The 20,722-nt window shown below is 41.6% G+C and overlaps 1 protein-coding gene across 4 annotated transcripts in view; it reads right to left on the bottom strand.

Annotated features, from left to right (window-relative positions):
* pcnx1 (pecanex 1) overlaps positions 1-20,722 on the bottom strand; it is a 53,640-nt gene that overhangs the window by 11,892 nt on the left and 21,026 nt on the right. The window contains exons 8-26 of one of the 4 annotated variants that reach the window (XM_080415082.1): positions 16,912-17,105; positions 15,226-15,319; positions 14,275-14,332; positions 13,399-13,628; positions 13,035-13,188; positions 11,418-11,450; positions 9,787-9,958; positions 9,059-9,169; positions 7,712-7,803; positions 6,554-6,663; positions 5,936-6,041; positions 5,411-5,503; positions 4,703-4,853; positions 3,851-3,992; positions 3,013-3,190; positions 1,899-2,007; positions 1,284-1,413; positions 1,040-1,098; positions 218-433 (exon numbers count right to left, since the gene is read on the bottom strand). In XM_080415082.1, the coding sequence (XP_080271208.1) occupies positions 218-433; positions 1,040-1,098; positions 1,284-1,413; positions 1,899-2,007; positions 3,013-3,190; positions 3,851-3,992; positions 4,703-4,853; positions 5,411-5,503; positions 5,936-6,041; positions 6,554-6,663; positions 7,712-7,803; positions 9,059-9,169; positions 9,787-9,958; positions 11,418-11,450; positions 13,035-13,188; positions 13,399-13,628; positions 14,275-14,332; positions 15,226-15,319; positions 16,912-17,105 (2,432 nt within the window). The remainder of the gene's footprint in view (positions 1-217; positions 434-1,039; positions 1,099-1,283; positions 1,414-1,898; positions 2,008-3,012; positions 3,191-3,850; positions 3,993-4,702; positions 4,854-5,410; positions 5,504-5,935; positions 6,042-6,553; positions 6,664-7,711; positions 7,804-9,058; positions 9,170-9,786; positions 9,959-11,417; positions 11,451-13,034; positions 13,189-13,398; positions 13,629-14,274; positions 14,333-15,225; positions 15,320-16,911; positions 17,106-20,722) is intronic. The other 3 variants (XM_080415083.1, XM_080415084.1, XM_080415085.1) reach the window with 3 other exon arrangements.

The following is a 20,722-nucleotide window of genomic DNA, read 5'->3' as shown; positions in this document are numbered from 1 at the left end:
TGCATTTGTAAAATGCACATACTTATTGACCCATATGCAGTGCTGTATGTTGATACAACCCTATGTATTTCTCCTCCTACTATAACTATATAAGTGGGCATGAATCTTAAGTGCTTTAGGGTAAAGGTTTAGTTTGCATAGCCCCAGTGAGAATCCACCTTTCATGTATGACATTCTCCCTGCTGCTCTACAAAGGGCATGGTGCTCTCCTCCTTACCTCTGAACTCCAGTCCGCGGAGCTGGAAGGTGACCAGGCCGTTGCCGATCTCCACCAGGTGCACCAGGGCGTTCAGGTAGTCGGAGGCCAGGATGAAGCAGTCTCCAGTGCCAAAGTTCCCCCAGCGCCCCAACAGCAGGTCCCCACACAGGCTGTGCTGCAGGGAGCGTGTCAGATGCTCGTAGAAGATGGAGTTCAAGTTGTTGTCATCTGAGCCTAGGTAGGGACAGAAGTTTTTTTTCTCCCCTTTTCTTTTACAAAAGAACAGAATACAGACCACCATATCGTCGCTGTCGGGCAGAAACCCTGTCTCCATATTCAAGTTTTTTCTTAAATGAATGCCCATAATAAAGAAAAACATCACATGGATGTTTCTTAAATGAATGCCCTACTTCTTTATACAAGAGTGTTGCACAAAAGTAGCAAATATAGTCAATCTACAAACTCACAACGCGTTGTGAGCTTGTAGAGCTGCTATTTTAGATTGTTTTTTAAGTGAATCTGTCTGTGGGTTTTATAAATATTTAACCAATGAAAAGTATTAACACGAGCTTATCTAAATAGTAACTACATTGCATCCATTGGAACACAGGTTATTTTGTCCTGAAAATACAAGGCTTCCACCCGACAGTGACAATATGTAATATTTTAACAGTTCACACAATAACTGAATGGAATGCACTAAATCAATTAATATTAATTTGATGAATCTCTACGTAGGTGGTCGCCCTAGTTTAATAGCATGTGGGATATTGTGCATTACATCTTGTTTATGGATCAGTTAAAAAGCTAGGACAAAAATATGTAGCCATTATGACGTACCTGGGTTTCTGTCCAGCTGAGAGGCCAGCCGTGTGTTAGAGTGGTCAACTCTCTTGGTGCTACAACCCAAAACACATTTTGTTAAATTGAAGTGCTAATTACAACTAAGCACTTACTGAAGTCACATTATTTTAGGAGCATAGTAATTAGAAGGGGATTAAACAGAAGCTATTTGGGAGTTAAAAGAATTATAGGGAATTAAAATAATTACGGTAATAATAGGATAGGATTCAATTGGCCTTACTTGTAGTCTCTCTCCCAGAACTTGACAGGGCGAACGTAGGAAGTGATGAAAATGGCACTGCCGAGGAAGGGGTTGAGAGGAGTGGAGAAGATTGCTGACACTATGGCCTGGACAAACAGCATGGCAGAGTCTGATAGGGCTTGGTGTTAAGGATTACTTTGAAAAATACATATAAACTGCACATTTTATCCTGTCATGTCAAAGTTATTCAAATAAAATACTATGAAATTAACTATCACTGAACATGGGTCATCAGGTTAATAATGGGTTGCAGCTACACAAGCTTAAGCCTGATTGATATTTTGTTGCGCGCCAGTGAAAATAGATGATATACAAGGTTGACAACAAAGTATAAATCATTACAGTCTGTTTTACAGTGGTGACATTTATGTGAAAGGTGGCACGGGAGAGATTGTGACCGGTAAACAAAGATAAAACAGTAGATGTTTCAATTTGGTTCACTGACTGCGTCAATGGGTGTATAACATGGTTGAGTGGCGTGTGTTCCTAGCTTATTTCCAATCAAGAAATCTAATCAAATCATATTTCACCAGTGCTCTATGTCAGCCTAAAAATGCCGTGGCCATCTATCATCGTGAAATGATGAAAGGATACGAGGCACAGCAAAGGGTTGAGCGAAGGCATGGAAGGCTGAACCCCAAGTGATCTGCCAGGGAGCGATGTAGGTGTAGATGAAACGCAGCTTGTAGAACAGCTCCCACAGCTGTAGACAACCACAGGACATCACACATCAGAAAAGCAGCCATATGATGTCATCATAAACAAAATATATGGTTGTGTGTCTAAATACCCCCCACACTATAAACAGACATACAACCTTTGTGCCACTACAGAGAATATGAACACATATCCTTTTCAACACTACATACATTACTAGTATATAAAATGTTCTCCTCTTACGTTTTGTTTATTATTCTGATCACTGTCCTTGTGTGTTTTGCTCCATTGTTACATTGATGTCTTTGATGTTCAACTCTGACACACAGTAATGAGTGTTTAGAAAAGCTTGAACACACTATATACTACTTTTTATTTGATTGTTGCGAGTGATCATGTGTATTTTATTGTAGTGTACTGTATTTTTATGATCATGAAAGCTGTATATTTTAATTACACTGTGCACTGTTGAGCCATACTAGGGACACGAGTTGAAAATTAGCCATAGCAACAGTATAAACTGACAGCACATCAGCTTCATTCTCTGTATTGGAACTGTGAGGGCTTGATATACTTTGCTGCACATGTCATGCGTCATGCACAGAATATAGCAGATCTACAAGCTCACAATACTTTGCGTCGTGACGCGTTGTGAGCTTGTATATCGGCTATTTTCTGTGTAGGACGTTGGCACGCAACTGAGCATACAGCCGGTTTTACATTGCATCGGCCCCATCAAATGCAAAAAAAAAAGTTTACGCTCTCAGGCAGAAACCTATTATATACAAAAGCGTAACCTTTCAGGAAATGAAAAAATAATTCCAATGGACCGAATATAAATATTATTCAGTCACAAGCTGTTGTTAGTTAAACATTTATAAAACCCACAGACACACTTAACCACAAAATCTGCCTACTATTACGCATCACTCATGTACAACGAAGCAGGGCATTAACTTACGAAAAAAAACATAGAAAGTTGAAATAAGGAGATACAAGGACAGCGACGATAAGAAGAACAGAAAACTAATATGCATGTCGTATGTCTGACCTTGCTGAAGACTATGGACATGAGGAAGAGGTCGAGCAGCAGGGTCTCAGAGAGGTGGCGGTAGTCGAAGGTGAAGAAGAGGATGGTGAACAGTACAGTGACGTACTGGTAGGTGGGGCTGCTGTAGGACGATCGAAGGAGCTTCAGTCCTGCTACTGTGATCATCAGAGCCCCCACCCTGCACAAATGAGCACATGCATTCGTTAGGTTTCTCCACCAAGTTATACAGTCTTTCCTTTAATGCGCAGGGGTCTTCAACAGGGTGTACGGGACCCCTAGGGGGTCCTCAGAGTTACTACAAGGGGGCCGGCAAATCTTTGTGTTATGTGATTTTTTTTTTTTTTTACATTGACCACTTGAACCCTAGCATCCCTATTCTGAAGAGAACTTTGGCCAAAAATAGCAGATCTACAAGCTCACAACGCCTTGCGCTGCGAGGTGTTGTGAGCTTGTAGATCGGCTATTTTTGGCCAAGAGGTATAGGGGGAAAAAAGAGCAGACCAAGTAAAAAAAAAAGTTTAATCTGAAACACATTTTTATACAATATAGAGGGGGTCCCTGCTTCAGCTCACTCTCAGCTCAGGGGTCCTTGGCCTGAAAAATATTGAAGACCCCTGCTTTAATGTATCACCCGTCTGTACATCTGACTATACACTATATGAATATATTATTACTGTATACTATTTATGTATATATGACTGTAAATGATATATCCATATCTGACCATATATGAATATATTATTTACTATATCTGACTGTATAATAATATACACCAGATTTTTTTTTAAAGTAACACAAAGATTATACAACCATGAGGGAAAGCAGTACAAATCCTCACTCTGTGTCAAGTTTCTTTGGGCTGGCGAGCTGTCTGGCACTGCCACTCATCTCATTAAGGATGACGAGCGGATACAGAACATTCTTCTCAACAAACAGCAGCCACACATGGAGCTTCTCAAACCACATCACATGGGCCGCATCTGGAGCAAGACACAAAATTAATTACAGAAACATAACTACAGTAGACTCACCGACAGACATGTTTCACTGGGATGTTCTATATCGTTGCTGTGGGGCAGCAACGTTTTCCGTTTTTCCGAAAATTATTTAAATTAATTCATAATAAAGATAATTATTCCATGGAGGATAATGGGGTGTTATTGTAGCAGCATTATAAAAAACATTATAAAAACAGTACAATTTGTCTTGAATTCTGTTCAGAATGGCCAGAAAAGAGCACGCATTTGAGGCAAATTAACAAGGATACCAGCAAGCCCACATTTTCTGCACTTCTTTGCAAAAACCAGGAGTATGATGATGTGAATGTTCCATTAAAAGTAGCCAGTAAAGTAAGGAAGATCACATGAACAGTGGCTGAACTCTATTCTGCTTAGTTGGTCAGTCAGAACTCTTTGCAGTGATGTTAAATCACTAGTATTCCTATACATGCAGAGTGCTGACTCAACCCACATGTTTATAATGTTGATGAATAATTCGCTGATGAATAATTCTTAGACTTTGCAGTGATGCTAAGTCACTAGTATTCTTATACATGCAGAGTGCTGACTCCCACACGTTTATAATGTACTGCCAGGCTGCTGAATAATTCTTAAACTTTGCAGTGTTATACAAAGTACATGCAGAGTGCTGACAGCAGCTACAGCTCAAGCAATGTAGTTGGGATACCTACCCCGGACTTCAAACTGATAGTACTCCTTGGTTTTGAGCAGGGGGTGGGAGAAACAGTACCAGGGAAGCTGTTTGCGCACCTGGGGCAGCAGGTAGTGGGTGAGCAACCCCACCGTGCCCAACAGCGCATACAGAATGTAACTCAAGAAAGGCTGAGGAGAAGGCATACTAATATTAGTAGATTCATATTAAGGATATTATTACCCACTTTGTAGTTATATCAGGATTATTGTTGCATCTGAATGTGAGAATTTCATTTTCAATCAAACTTTGTATTTGGATGGTTTTCTCCAAAACATGGCTAAAAAAGAAACGTGTCACCGAAATGTGCAATATATCGTTAACAAAAGTTGAATAGCAATCTTTTTGTACAATAAGGTTTTACTTCTCAGTTATTCTTTTGATACTTATAGATTTCTTTCTTACACAAAAATCTGTAGCAATATATGGATATGAAAAGATGAGTTTGAAAGACAACACATTTATAATAAAACAGTGTGTATAATAACCCATCAGAAAATTCCCACAAGCTCCAATTAGTCTGACCTTTGCAGGAGTGCATAAAGGTGCATAGTGTACAGTATGTGTAACAACTCCTCACTTATCTCCCTCTCTTGTGTATGCAAAAGAGGTACATGTCCAGGAAATATGACAGAGAGGTTCAACTCAATCTTATTTATTTAGGACATAGTGCCCATTTTGTAATTACCTGTAGTGCAATGAACACTGTGCTGACATGGATGGCGAAGTACAGAACAGCGATGACAACACAGACAATCATGTCCGACTGAAGACGCTCATTCTATAGGGACGAAAAAGAACAGGACATCAGGGATGTGATCATTAAAAGAAAAAGCAGGTCAACTGCACCCTCTAATAGTAAATCAAATGCAAATTTTGTTTTCAAACCAAACCCTGACATATCCAGAAAATACCTATAATATATCTGTAGGAACTATATGGTAGGTACAATTCAATCAGGTAAATCATGTGGTCTCTGAGAGGTCACTGAGAGGTCATCATGCAATAACAGAAATCTATCCTCCTTGTACAATAAATGTCCACTCAGTGGAGTGGGCGGAGTAAATGGACTGGATCCAGGCAAGTCACCCGTTACCATCTTGCTTGTCATGCTTAATTTACAACCATTATGACATGCTTAATTTACAACCATTATGACATTACAGCTACCCAATCATGGATTCAATTCATTATGCAACAATGCTCAACTCACCACTGAGGCCCTCAGCTTCTCTGGCAGAGGGTCCTGGACCTCTGAGAGAGGGTCTTCAGGGTTCTTGTCTTTCAAGTTAGGCAAGATCTTGGACTGTATCAGTGAGCTACAAAGTGAGACAATACTATATTAGCCATGTCAAACGAGCCCATTGTGGCAATTTATCTGATGGGGGGGCATTCACTTGTAACACTGTGTTAAACCATTTCAAGTTGGACAGTTTGAAAAGCTTAGGCATATGAGGATGTTCAGTATTTGAGACAATGTAGTGCATACTGTGAGTAATAGTCAGGAAGTCACAAATCATTATTTGTCAGACCAGGGTAAAACAATATTTCTGATGGCTTGTTTTAGAATTGTTCAATCAATCAGTTCCATAAAGTATAGAGAATCACAGTAAAGTATTCAAAAGTTCATTCATATATTTACGGTGACTGACAGTTCAATGAATATTTAAAAACAACAGAACCAAAGCACAATACACAGTGAAATCCTTAAGAGTTCATTCAACTCAGAAAAATGGAACCAAATGGGTCCGGGTCCATTTGGTTCCATTGGTACACTGTACTGAGTTAAAATAACACTGGGATGTTACTGTGTAGTCCTGTGTAAACTTACATGAGTACAGAGGGGTCACTACTCTGGCGGCTCAGATGGTACGACACTGCCACCAGGAGACCACAGAACACAGAAAATAGCACAGGGATGTGATGGGGCTCCCATGTCTCCTGTGACACACAAAAATGAAAAGGTTTTTTATCACAAAATCTATACTGTATCAAAACTTTTGCATTCATAATCCATCAAATTCAAATGACATGACAAAAAGAAAGCAGATAAACATATCAAAACAGAGGTACCAGGTTCACACTTACAGTATAATTTGACATTACTACTGACCATTTTTGTATTTCTGAGGAGGCCACTTGATTAGTCAGAGTAGTCATTTCAGCATGGTATGAAAATCAACTTGTTGAGACTTGAAACATGCTTGAAATAAGTAATCCAACACTAAATATCAATGTGCGGTTGCATTATCGTTGCGCTTAAGCATGGATTGATTTGAAAAGTATAGCAAAAGAGAAAAGAAACATCCATGACAAATAACCTTGGGGCCATCCCATATAAACTACAAATTCCATGACAAATAACCTTGTGGCCATCCCATATAAACTACAAATTCCTCCTCTGTACGCCTCCATGCATCCACAGTGCAGCCCAGCCCAGCTACAGTATGTGGTATTAGTATGTTTATTTTAAATTACTATTGACCATTTCCAAGTGAAGACTGGATAGACTGGCATGGTGGTAGCTCTGATAGCTGACCAGTGGCATTTTAACTCCACATTGTAAACTTTGCTTGATTTCACTCGCATCTATATTCATTAATTAATTAATTCATTCACAAGAGACAAATCAATCACATCTCTACTAAACCTGTCATGAATACTGAGCAAGGAAGCATTCTTCTCTTTGTTTCTGTACTTAATGCAGAGGGAAGAAGGACATTTTATTTTGGTTTGAAATGGACTGTGATTGTAGGGAAAATCTACAGTTAGGCGATAAAAACCAGAGGCTTCTCCGTGAACAGCCGAGTGTCTCTTCTTCGCCAAGTCTGAGTGAACCTTATGAAACTGTGAGCCAAACGCATCGTTCACTCATGTCCACGTGAAGTAAAGTGCTAAGCCTCCCAGCCTCATTGTGTGTTGCGATTTAATTCTGTGGTGGGAAAAAAACAACGACAGGATTTTACAGCGTAGGGAGTGTGGCCCTCACCTTCAGGGCCCCATAGCACAGACCATACAACAGGGCCACGGTCACAGCACTGCGGACGACGCTGTACAGGGCCGACAGAAGGCTGCAGGAAGCTGTGAAGGACAGAACATACTGTGTCACTGACACCTCGGCTCATCAATTTCCAATTTAAACATTTATCAGATGCTCTTATCCAGAGCGACATACAAGTGCAAGATCAGAGTAAATGGCACGAACCCTTAGTCAACACACAACAGGGTAAATGGTCAAGTAAATAGAGAAGACAGAAAAACAATTTAGTGCTTCAAAGTAACTAGGATACCAGGTAAACATCAAACCTAGCATCTGTCTAAACAACATGCTATATCGAAATAACATCATAGCATTTGTGGTGAAGCAAACAAGTACATGTGTGTATCTAAATAACATAACATGAAAAAGTAACAAGTAATATATATTACTATATTATTTGAATATTCGACCACACCCCTTTTTCTCTCTATATATATATTTTTTTTTTTTTTATTCTTTTTTTTTGGCGTGGGATTTGTTTGGGTGAAATCGTTCTGGGGATTTGTTTAGTTTTATCATAAAATGACTATCATAGGTTACAATATTTATTTATTTTTATCCTACAAACGATTATTCGAATATTTGATTATTCGGACCCATCCCTAAACTAGACAGGTTGAATGCAAACCAGCACTTTAAACACCATGAGACACTGATTCATCATAAGAGCTAAATCATGAAAAGCGGGTGAATCCATTATTGCTGTGTCAGAGTTTAGCAAATGAATTGTAGGGTGTGATGGAGGTGCATGTGTTGCATTTATCCAAATTGCTAATCAAAGCCAGAATGAGAATTGAAATGCTCTAAAGTTTAAACAGAGTGACTATTAAGCGAAGGTCTTTGCACATTTTCATGTTGTTTGATTGTGCATATACCCTATACAAATTAATCCCCCCAGTGGTTTATACTAGGCCCAACCCTTTTTTCTCTCTACACCAAATCTCTTTGCCAAAAATAGCCTATCTACAAGCTCACTACGAGTTGCAACGCATTGTGAGCTTGTAGATTGGCTATTTATGTTTGCCCCAGAGTAGGAATGCTAGGGTTCATGTGGTTAAGTTACCAAGGTAGTCAGACTATAACCAGGCAGCAATCTGATCACTTGCAAATTATTTTTCTTTCATGTCATGAGGTGTTTATTTAAATGTATATACCCAATGTCCTCTCCTGTGTTTGTCCTGAGCACACTGGGATAAACCCCTGGCAAGCTTGAACCACTGGGGTTATGTATGATGATCCCACAGAGGGCAAACGCAGCACCTGCAGAGAGGTTGCCGTTTAATGAGAGTCGCTCACCGTTCCCACCAAACACATGGATGTCCAGCTGCTCAAAGAGGTACATGACGAATGTGTTGACCTGTGGGAGCAGTCCCACAAAGAACACAACTGGAAAGCACAGCGTGAAGACTGCGGGGAGAAAACAGCAGGAGGGAAGGAGGTCACCATACTGTTCATAGAATAACATTAATGCTGCATTCATTCTAAGTGACTCTAAGTGGTTTAAAGTCAGCTAAAAGCTTTACTGTTGCTGTAAAAACAACACGTTAACAAGATTTCTATACATTTCCCATGATCCTTCCTCTTACTGTATTTACTTATCTCATAAGTATTACCCAGCGTTGCAGGTATGACCCTTGGCCATAAATATTGGCTATGGGCTGATGGGCTGGAACTCCAATAATATTTAGTATTAACATAAACATAGAACATGCACTAAACATAAACATAAACTTCCCCAATATCTACTGACATAGAGTCCTATCTCAGGGGGGATGCAGTTCATAGCATGTGGGGTGGTGAATGTCCAGGAGTTTTTCCAAATATAAAGTAATGTCCCATATTTTCACACACCTGGATCTTGCCAAAGTCATTTGTCCAATGTCCATACGCAGCTTTAATGCAGAAAAGCTGCATAGAAACTGTTTAATTTTAGCCCAACCTTTGAGGGAAACAAACCTTCAGCCACTTCATATTTTTCAAAATTCCCCACAGCTTATATCTCTATCTGGGACAGGGAACCTTACCTATGACTAGGTCCCTGGCAGAAGCGAGCATAAGGGAGCTGGTGAGCGCTACTCCATACAGGGTGAAGCGAGCCGAGGAGGTCCTCTGGCTGCCGTAGTGGAGGATCCAAATGAGGCCACAGCACAAGCAGAAGTAGACAGGCCGGCTGTATGCTATGATGCGATTATGGCCCTGGAAGAGGCATAGGGGAGGTTAAAGAGACAGGGATATCATGTTGCTGAGTATAGCTGAGCAAACCATATTCACAGTGTGGCCATTTTTGCCCTCACTCACACTGGAAAGGTGGGGATCCCAACCCGAGTATGATGTAACAGCAAAATGGCCACAGTTGTAACATGGTCAATTAAACGTAACCATACTAACAGTGCAGAAACTGAACAGACTGCGCACAATAACCATGTGATTGTTCCCGACCAAACAAAGGGCGCAGAATGTGTGCACAATAATTATGTGATTCATTGTCCCCGTTCAATCAAAGGGCGTAGATTGGAGGGTCCAACGGCTGAATTACAACTATCAATTTGTGGTACTGTAAAATTGTTTGGATAGAAAGCATACAGAAAATGCTAGGTGCTGTATAATAAAATAAAAGGCCCATTTATTGTGCAGAATGACTGGATCCAGTACAAAGAGGATCTGCACCAGTGGACAGAAATAGCACCACATAAGGTTAGTTGAGGTAGTGAAAATGTGTGCTTGCACTGCTCAGCTTTCCACCCAAGAGGCTGCACTGCTGCAGTGCATTCACTCGAGGGAGCACTGACAGTTTACGCACCAACACTCACATTATTTGTGTCATGTTTTCCCCCAAAGTGTCAAAGGTATTACAAAAAGGGAGAAAAAAGCACCTTCACGTGAGGAAAGGTGAGGTGAAGGTAGAGAGAACGGCAGACAGATGAACAGAGAGTGAGCAAGATTCAGAAAGAAACAAAGTGAGAGAGAGAGAGAAAGAAAGAGAGACAGACAGGCAGGCAGACAGACAGACAGAGCAAGAAAGAGCTCAGGGAGATTGTTAGAGAAAGACGTAGTATGGGTGATAGAGAGAGGGATGATGAGAGAGACAGAAGGGAGAGTTTGGGATAGTCAGCACCGTGGTCTAAACTCTGGCCAGTTATTTAAAGCATGTGCCTGCAGCAGAGTAGTCTGCATTAATAAAAAACACTGTTTCAGGACAAGCTGGGAAAAGAGGAGAAGAGGAGACGAGACAAGACGAGGGACAAAGGTAAATTAGAGGAGGAGAAGAGGAATGGAAGAGTGAGAGCAGGAGGAGGAGAGGATGGCTGCACTGACGCAAGGGGGAAAGGAAAAGATTCCAAGGACAAAAACAACTAAACAGAAACAGGTGGAGGTGCAGAAAACTAAACATATACAGTACATGACAGATGAAACATAAGCGGTCTTTCCTGGGTCACAGAAGTATGTTGTTGATCTAAAAACTTGAGCTAATTTTACTGGTGCAGTCACTGATCCTTCTCTGGATAAGAAGTCAGCTGAATGCCTAAAACACTGATTAAAAATGTAGACACTGTATTAAACCCTTAAGGGAAAGACATGACAGCAATAATAATAACAACCCTATAAGTCACAGAGACTGCTAGATGGAGGGCTTTTACAAATGTACGGTACTCACATGCCGAGGGGATGAGGAGTCTGGTTGAACACTCTGTCAAATACAAAATACAATTTAATTAACACACATGTTGCCCAGCACTTCAAGGAAAATCCACAGTTACACGTAACATTATGGTGACCTGATTACTGTGCATTAATCGATGGGGAAATATTTAAACCACTTAAGTCCTTGTACATCATTTGTTTACAAGGATGAAACAACAGAATGTAAGTAACCTACAAAACCATGTTAATGAGTTCTGATAGTACCTTTCCATGAGTTCAAGAATCTAATGCATTGAAATTAAGGACATTGTAAAGTAATGTGCCATGAAAGTTTCATATTCAGTGCTCAGCTTCCATTTATCTTTAAATTACTTTAAAGTAATTCACAGTACTTTGTGTACACTAATTTCCCAATACAGAAGCTACTTCTATACCTTTTCTTTGGCATTAGTAAATAAAAATAAAAATGTACAGAGCGATAAGAGTGTCCACGTGTTATTGAAGCGATTTTGCAAGGATATCAAGACAGGTGTGCCTTGAGATTTTGACTTGCTCTTTGGTGTACCTTGGGCATAATATATATATATTTTTTAAACCACTGACTTGGAGCCTATCAGCATTATCTTCAAGTAATATCTTCAATTCTGAGTGCATTAGTCACTAGGCTCACAAGATATATGCTCATCTGTAGTACAATACAGTGCGAAAGTGCGAGAAAGACGGAAAGAGAGTGAGAGAAAGACAGTCACCAGTACATACACAAATCCAACAAGCAACAGTCTTTGTAGATTTATCCTGAGGTGTCCTTATAGAACCCACCATTGTGTCATGTACGAGTCGCTTAACTGGCTAACACCTACATCTAGGAGACACTCTCACTGGCTGCTATTTGTTTTTAAATGCATACACTTTAACTATCCTCACTATCTAAAACAATATTTACGTCCCTACAGCTCACCATACAACCTAAGGCATACAGAGTATCCTTACTTCATTATCCCCACCAGAATCAGTAAAGAAGTTGGTCGACGTGCTTTTAAATATAAAGCCCCATCAGGATTGGAACGATCTCCCCAGTTCACTTAGATCTATTAACTACTTTAATATTTTTAAAGCATCCATCCTTACTCATCTTCAAATAACCTGCTCTTGTTTCTAAAGGCTTCTGATTGACTTCTGATTGTTCTGTCTATTATCTGTCCTGTGATTTATGAGGAACATACGGCAATCTAATTTCCAAGGTGCATGTGCATGTTTGTTTTATGTTAACTCGCATGGGCATGTCATTGCATGTTACCTGTTATGTGCATGTATGTAACGGTATGTAGTTGCTACTCCTGTTTTTGCTTAGTTAGCTTACATGGGTAGATCATTAATGCATGAAATCTGTTATTTTGTGGGTGTTCAGGTAGGGTGGGAGCGGCCAGTTTCAGGAGAGCTTTGTTTTGTTTTGTTTTGTCTTGTCCTGTTTTGTATAGTATTCATGGATGTACTTATTGTACTGTTTTGTCTATTGTACCGTTTGTATTTTTGTCATAAGGACCCTCTCGAAAACGAGATGACACATCTCAAGGGGTTGATCCTTCTAATAAAGGTACTATATATGTGCTGCTAACTGAGATGTACTCACCTTAAGCAGGGAGTATTGGCAGCTTGCAATGACGAGACAGAATTGAAAGACCCAGATGTCGGTGAAGAATCCGTGGACCAGCAGCACAGAGCCCAAGAATGAAACTAGGACAGCCAACGCCACTGCTAGCACGTTCTCTAGAACCTCACGGTTCCTGAAGCACAGTGGGGGAAAATAAACAGAGGAGACATAATTGTATTTGTTTTGGATGCATAATTATACTTTTGCTACTACAAGCTCTTTATATTCAGTCTACCTTCCTCATTGTATACTAAACCCACTGTAATACTTGAACCACAATGCACTTCCCACTACAGTTGCAACAACATGGGTGATAACGGATGGTGTCAGATGTCAGCCTCACCTGTCAAAAAGTGCCAGCAAGGTGAGCCGGTCAAAGTGCAGGCCCACCCACAGGTAAGGCATCAGCCAGAAGCGGTAGTACTGCCTGGCTTTACCAGTGGCAGCAGCAGCAGGGTCCTCTGGGCCCATCGGGGCGTCTTGGAGCTCGGGGCTGAGGTCCACGTCCTGCTGCTCTAGCAGCTCTGGGTCCATGGTTAGCAGCCGGTTCAGACGGATCTGAGGAAGGGAGAGCTGACCCAGGGTCAGAGCTAGACCTCAGGTAATGATGAAGCATGAGGATGTGGTGGGGACTTATGGGAGACCATGTGCAGCCAAAAGGTGTGTTCACATCGGACGTGATGCAATTTTTTTTGAGTGACTCATTTCAATATCAAGTCATTGCAAAGATGTGACATCTAGCAATATTTCGCGTCTTCTCGCGAAGCGACATGAATTGCGCATGTTGAAAAATGTTCAACTCCATTTTTGCAGAAGCGAACAGAGCAACATCCTATGCAGGACCCAGTTGGAGAAGAAGTTTGTTGTTGATACAAACCTTGTGGATTGACAAGTGAGAAAGAGTACTGTCTGTCTCTGTGTAAGCACACGTTGTTTTACCATACCTTGAGAAACACACTGGTGAAATACACATGGCTGATTCTGCCGCAAACAAATTCACAAAATGTCAGATGAATAGCTACACGGCTGCTTCTGCCATGCAAATAGTTTGACTGCATCCAGTGTGAATGCACCTTTAGTGTCCGTATACACGTGCAAACACATTTGAACTTACAGTACATGCACACACAAATGGATGCAAGCCTGTGGGTGCAGAGATACACAGAACACACACACACACACACACACACACACACACACAGAGTGAAAGGGAACTCACCAGGTCATGAGGGTAGAAGCGAACTGAGGTAGAACTGGAGAGATGGGAGTCTGTGTCCCTGTAGGTTATCAAAAATGTCAAGGGTCAACATTTGTGAAACAAAAGCTCCTGCACTCAATGTATTGAACCATGTCTTAAAACAGAGCAACCTCAGAGGAAAAAGCTGACATTGTTTACCATAGGTAGGTAGGCTGACAAAATAAGTGCCAACTGTCTATCACTTTGGTTCAAAATAGCATTTCTCGAAAACTACTGGCTGGATTGCAATGGAATTTGCCTTCATCTTCACCTCACAGACAGGGACCACAATCTAAATAAGCTTTCGGACTTTGTTGCATTTTATCTCTTTGAGATTTTGTGTACACCGTATTTTATCATGCAATAAATACCTCAATCAATACAAAATAAACCCACAAATTTTGGTTACCACATGGCCTTTCCTCTAGTGTCACCCTTATTTTATTTTACTTGGCTTTTGCTCCCGTTTACAATAATGTGTTGGTCCTCCAGTGAATATACTATATACACAGTACATGTTTATGGATATAATAGAGGTTTGGGCCGATTCGCGGCACTCACATCTATGTCCATATATGGAGGTGATTGTTTGCGCCTGATGCCATGACGACTCATTGAGGTTAGACAACACTCCATATTTGGGCGTAGCTGCAATGGGAACTCCTTATATGGTTATGGCAGAGTCATAGTGACATGAGCGTGACGACTGGCCGGTCCTCCCATTAGCCAATTCTTTATATAGGATATACACTGCCAGCTCCATATATGGAGTGGCCAGATATGGCACTGGCCAGCGGAACTGGCCAACAGAAGACCAACATAGGTGTGAGCGCCACGAAGAGTTCGCTGTACACTAGCTAGCAGGGCCATTAGATGCTTTTAGACTCTAGTGTTGTTAAATCACGCCCGGAACTGACACTATGTAGTACTTACCAGATGTTATTGGAGGCTCGTCTCGTTGCAGGTTCAAAATTTACCAGGGACATGTCACAACCTCCTGCCTCATATAAGGAGGGAGTGAGCTTCCCTGAAAATGCACACAAAGACAATATGTCAATTCCATTTAGTTAGATTTTACAGTGTACATATATAGATTCACGGAATAACTGGGGTCCATATTTCTTTATCACATTACTAATACTCCAGAGCAGTGGTTCTCAATGTGGGGTCCAGGGACCACCAAGGGGTCCTTGAGGGGGTTCCAGGGGGTCCCCAGCCACACTTACGGGTCTGTAACTCTGTTACAAATGGACCTGTAAGGGTCCACTTTTATACTACCAAGTTTAATTAAAACAGAGGATTTTTCAGTGTAAATCGGGGTCCCGAAGATAAAAATTCTGTCAAATGAGGGTCCGTGGCCTAATGCATCAACAGTTATTGCTCTAGAGTAGATGAGGGAGTCTACATGCTGCTTTGCTCTTTGTATTGCAGTATTCTCAGAATCGCAATACGTTTCAGGAACCGGTGTGCACTTCAAGTTTCCTCAAGCCATGAGCAAATGAAGACAAACCGAGCCAGTCTGCTGAAATCACAAGTGCAGAAAGGCACGCACACACACACACACACACGCACAGTTCTTCCGCCCTCCAGCTATATTATGAGTAGGTGTGGAAATCCACTTACCATTGGTTAAGATGGAGGGACCCAAATTGAATCAAAGACACACACAGCCCCATGTTCACTTACATCTTAAGTATGTAACTGCTTGTTCCACTAATAAGACATAAACTGTAATAAGAAACACACCGTCTTCGGCATGGGGAGAATGAACACATTATACCAGTGCAGTGGGTTACAGCTGGTTTCGCAATGGGATTAAAATCTTGACCATTAAGTACTACAGGACCTGATAAATAAAATAACACAACATTCCTCTGCTAAACTTATTGTTTGTTCATCATGACCCTATCGGAATATTCCACAAGGCCATTTTGGGGTCCTGCCCAATTGGGCTGAGAAACATGGCACGAGGGCGTGACTGAGTTGCAACACACACAATCGAGCAAGGTCAAGTGGTTGCTACAGACCCAGCATTGTAGACGTTGATAAATGGAGCGAGGATAATTACATACGTCTATAACCAAGTGCAACCGTCCACTGACCACAGATAATTACACACTGCTGCAGACACTTCTGACAGTCCTAGCTTATAAGAAAGAATAGTATGGTATCACCACAACAACAATCCAAGAACGCACAAAACAGCAAAACAAAGCCAAAAATAATTCATATGCTTTAAAAAAAGAAAAAGAAAAAAGGGACTGATGTTTGTCACTCACACTTCCCTACAGACACAATAAAGCTCTTCCCATCACCGATCCGTCTCATGCAAACCCCCCCCCCCCCAGCCCAATTAATACTTTTCCATTCCTTTCGCCAAAACACTTGTCATCTTCAGTGAGGGACATTGCGGTATGACAAAGTATTAATTAGCCTTTATGTCTCGTGTCTTCTGTGGTTAAGACCTATCGTACACCTCTGAACAAACATGGACAATTTGCGGTCCTCAGATTCAATCCTGCCAGTGTATTCTCTTGTGCCTCTCATTTGCCATCTCCCACCATTCGTCTGTCAAACTCTTTCCAAACTGTCTTCTTTAGCATAGCATAGCTCCCCTACCAAAGTCATCCTGTAGACTGGTGGCGCCAACGGTGGAGGCCTTGTCCTGAGAGCCCTCCAGGTGCGCACTTCCGTTCCTGGCCAGCAGGGAAGTGCTCGCGCTCAGCACGGTCACCTGGGACGGGGTTCTGGAGGGCTGACTTTTCCCCTGGGATGTAGAAGGCTGGGAGGCCTGGCTGAGTGCCTCCTGGAGGCTGTCGGGGGGAGGAGGAGGAACGAGGGAACAGGGGCGAAGGAAAGGAAACGAGAAGGAGGCATGGGGGACATTGGTACATACCGTCATCATAGGAAGGGGAAGCAGGACATGGTGGTTTGGGGTAATGGGACTAAACAAACAGGAGTGTGTGAGGATTTAAGGAGTCATTTAGAAAATAAGGAATAAAGTCCAAGTGACTTTGTTCATATGCAGTGACTTTCTTTATACAGTATATATATGGAGTATATTAATTTCAATTCAGATGCATTTCCCAAGGGTACCACAGCTGGGAGTACAGCTGTAGCGATGCCCATGTTATCCTCATGGAAAGTGGTTAAGGGGATGAGAGACTACACAAACAATGAAAATGGTGAGAAACACTAGAAGAAGAACACCTAAGCCTGAGCTAAAGATAGGACAGAATATCATGGGGCAATGCGGACAGGGCAACCTGATCTGAAGAGTGACAAGTCAGGGGTCTTTACACCCAGGGGAAAAACAAAAGGAAGTCGGCTCGAGTTTCAGAGGGAGATAATGCTACATGAGGGAGATAAGCTGCAGCACTCATGGACAAGCGAACCATATGAAGGACTTGTGAGAGACATAACCATGTTGCTGTCAAAAGGGCCGGAGAGAAGCAGGGATGCAGTGGTACGATTTCTTTCAATTTCCTAAATTTTTTCCCATTATTATTTCAAAAGATTTTCAAAAATCTTTAAAAATCGAATCGAATTTTTCAGAAATGTAAAAAAAAAAATCTAACATTTTCAAAAACGTTTTCAAAAACAAATCCATAAATTTAAAAAAAAACGTAAGAAATTGTGAAAATAGCCGATAGCTCACAACGCGCCACATCGCGACGAGCTGTGAGCTTGTAGATCGGCTATGTTCACTCACTTAAAGTGGGTCTCGGGCTAAAAAGTTAGGGAACCAATGCAATAGTCCATATTCACACGGCGGCCATTTTGGAATTTAACATTGGCATTGGGGTGGCAACTGGGGTGGCATTTCATTGACTTAATGGCAATATGGCCGCCGTGTGAATATGGTCTATAGAGGATGGCTGAAACACAGGGGGTTCAGCTCAGTCCTTGTTTGTGTAGTTCAGTGTAGTGCAACACTAACAGTGCGGAGTAGGGGATGCAATTCACCGTGAAGCTCATGGGGTGAAGCTAGTTTAGCAGGGTTCTGGCAAAATCCTGAATGTTAACTTAAGCGTAAAAATGTACCCGTAATGATCCATTTTCGCACATTTTTGTAACAGTACAAAGTCTTTGGGGTTGATTGTTCCTTTCCCTGTGAAGGTTACTGGTTAGAGCTTGGCTCCAACATTGCCTGTGTTAGGACCCAGGCTGTAGCTAAAACCAACACAGCATCAACCTTCTTATTATCCAACTTGATATGACTATATTTTCATGAATATACAAGTCTCACAGTCATACCCATAATGTACACTATCATCATCAAGAAGCAGATTTTGAAAGCATGTGTACACTTTAGTTCACACATAAAAAAACTGAGACTAAATAAAGCCGAGGAGACCTGAGGAGAAGGTCATGAAAACATTTGAGTGAGATGGGAGAGGTTTGGCAGAGGGGACAGAGAGGTATTAGTTGAAGAGCGGGCAGTTTTGCATTCTGCAAGTTTATTGACCCCTGGCAGACTGCACACTTGTTTTCTTGCTCAACATTTTCCAAGGCTCAGCATTTGGAGATGTGACCTTGCAGCAACGGGGCGGATGCAGGGAAAAGCAAAGCCTTGGCTAGAGATGAATAACTGTTTGGGAAATGATAACCATAGGAGGGAGGCACACAGACCTGGTAGGAACATGTTTACAATTGGCCATATTCACACGGTGAATACTGAAACCGATGTAAGGGTGGGGTTTCCCAACCCTCGAGCATGACTTAAGAGCCGCCGTGTGAATACGGTCAATAGAACTCTACAATTCACAGACCACCCACTAAACCCACAAAAGGAACATAACATCATTTTTTATGTGGTTTGTGGTGGCCTGGTTTTAATAGCGTGTACATTTGCATGAGTGTAAATATGTAATTTTTAATTAATTAATTTGTTCTTTGCCAGTTCATTGTCTTGCTCAAGGACACTCAGACATGGATGAAAACAATGGCTGTTGCAGGGATCAGGCTGCGTCCTCCCTGTTAGAGGAGGTCTCTATAGCCATAGCCATCAGGCCACAGCGGTAAGGCTATGAGAATCGCAGCCCAAATAAAATAATTGTCTAGTCCAGATTGAAATCAGATTGGTTTGACCAAGTCTGAACAGCAAAACATGTCTACAGTAGGTAGTTTGAAATGCGATTCAAATCTGATTTCTAAAGACATGTCTCAGTCTGGACACTGAAGCCTGATTTATAGTGTAGATCTTCTATTTTCGGGGAATGACACAGTTGCACGACAGAGTATACAAGTTAAACATTACTCACATCTATGTTATTACCACAAGAACCAATGCAGGTAGGTCAACAATGTCTGAATACACAAAGCCAAACTGATCACTCTCAAATAATAGTGTTGACAGTCAGTCCTAATTAACCTTGTATTTGAGAAACAAATCAGACTTGCTAAGAAGCACAGATTTGAACTTTGAAGTGCTCTGCCAGGCCAGCCTACTGTAGCAATCAATCATGTCAAGTCACTGGCGTCTCGTCACTCTGACGACAATCAAACCAAAGCTCCTTTAGCATCAATGCATGCGTTAGGTCTCCAAGGTTAGCTGTCCACATAAAGAAGAGAGTAGATGGATTGATGAGGCTCCCGTAAATGGATTGAGGCTGGATACCCTTGGGCTTTCCAGCAGAAAGATGCTAGATGCCCCAATAAAGAGGAGGATAGAGGAAATGTTGCTCGAATAAAAGGGTATTATGAGGGGTACACAAACCTCATGGAAGAAATTGAGACAATGATCTCCAAATTAATGCTCTGAGGCTGAAAACATTGGAAAAATAAAATCCCTTAAGATATAGGGTTGTTGTAAAATGTCACCGTGACCTTAACTGAAAGTGAAATTATATGGTGTAAAATGCTAGCTGGGCTTTTAAGGACCATTTATGGACGATTAGGGACTAAAAAAGAAAAAGTATTGAACATTCACCATAGGTGGAGAAGCAGATGACTTAAACCACATGCGTTCTCTTTTTTATTTGATTTTCACACTGATCAATATCATCGACCCCCCCTCTCTCTCTGGGAGAGCTCCCAGAGAAGGACAAAGTAACATGATACAGGAGGATGCTTTGTGTTACCATGCACTTTCATGAGAGGCAACGGTTGCGTGAGACAGATCAGAGCTGGCAATGCCCTTGGGTCTCTCTGTCAGGGTTTTGTGAGGACTCCATTCTATGATCTGTGCTCAACAAAAACGGGGGGGATTTAAGAGGCTAGATCTGGTGCGATAAAGGGGTGGATATAGAGCGACAACAAGCCTTCAAAAACACTGGAATATTGGGACGAAAGGAGTCGCATGCAGAACGCGAGACACGCATGGCACAGTCACAACGGGAGAGAGGGGTCATGCAGGGCTTTCCCAGCATGCAAAGGAGATAACGCACGCTGGCAGTGTCAGAGGAATAGAGTGAATGACAGTTACTGT

The sequence above is a fragment of the Gymnoscopelus braueri genome, assembly GCF_963280865.1.
Source record: "Gymnoscopelus braueri genome assembly, chromosome: 19".
Taxonomy (NCBI): Eukaryota; Metazoa; Chordata; class Actinopteri; order Myctophiformes; family Myctophidae; genus Gymnoscopelus; species Gymnoscopelus braueri.
The sequence above is the reverse complement of the archived record's forward strand: the minus strand, read 5'-3'. Positions and strand labels throughout refer to the sequence as shown.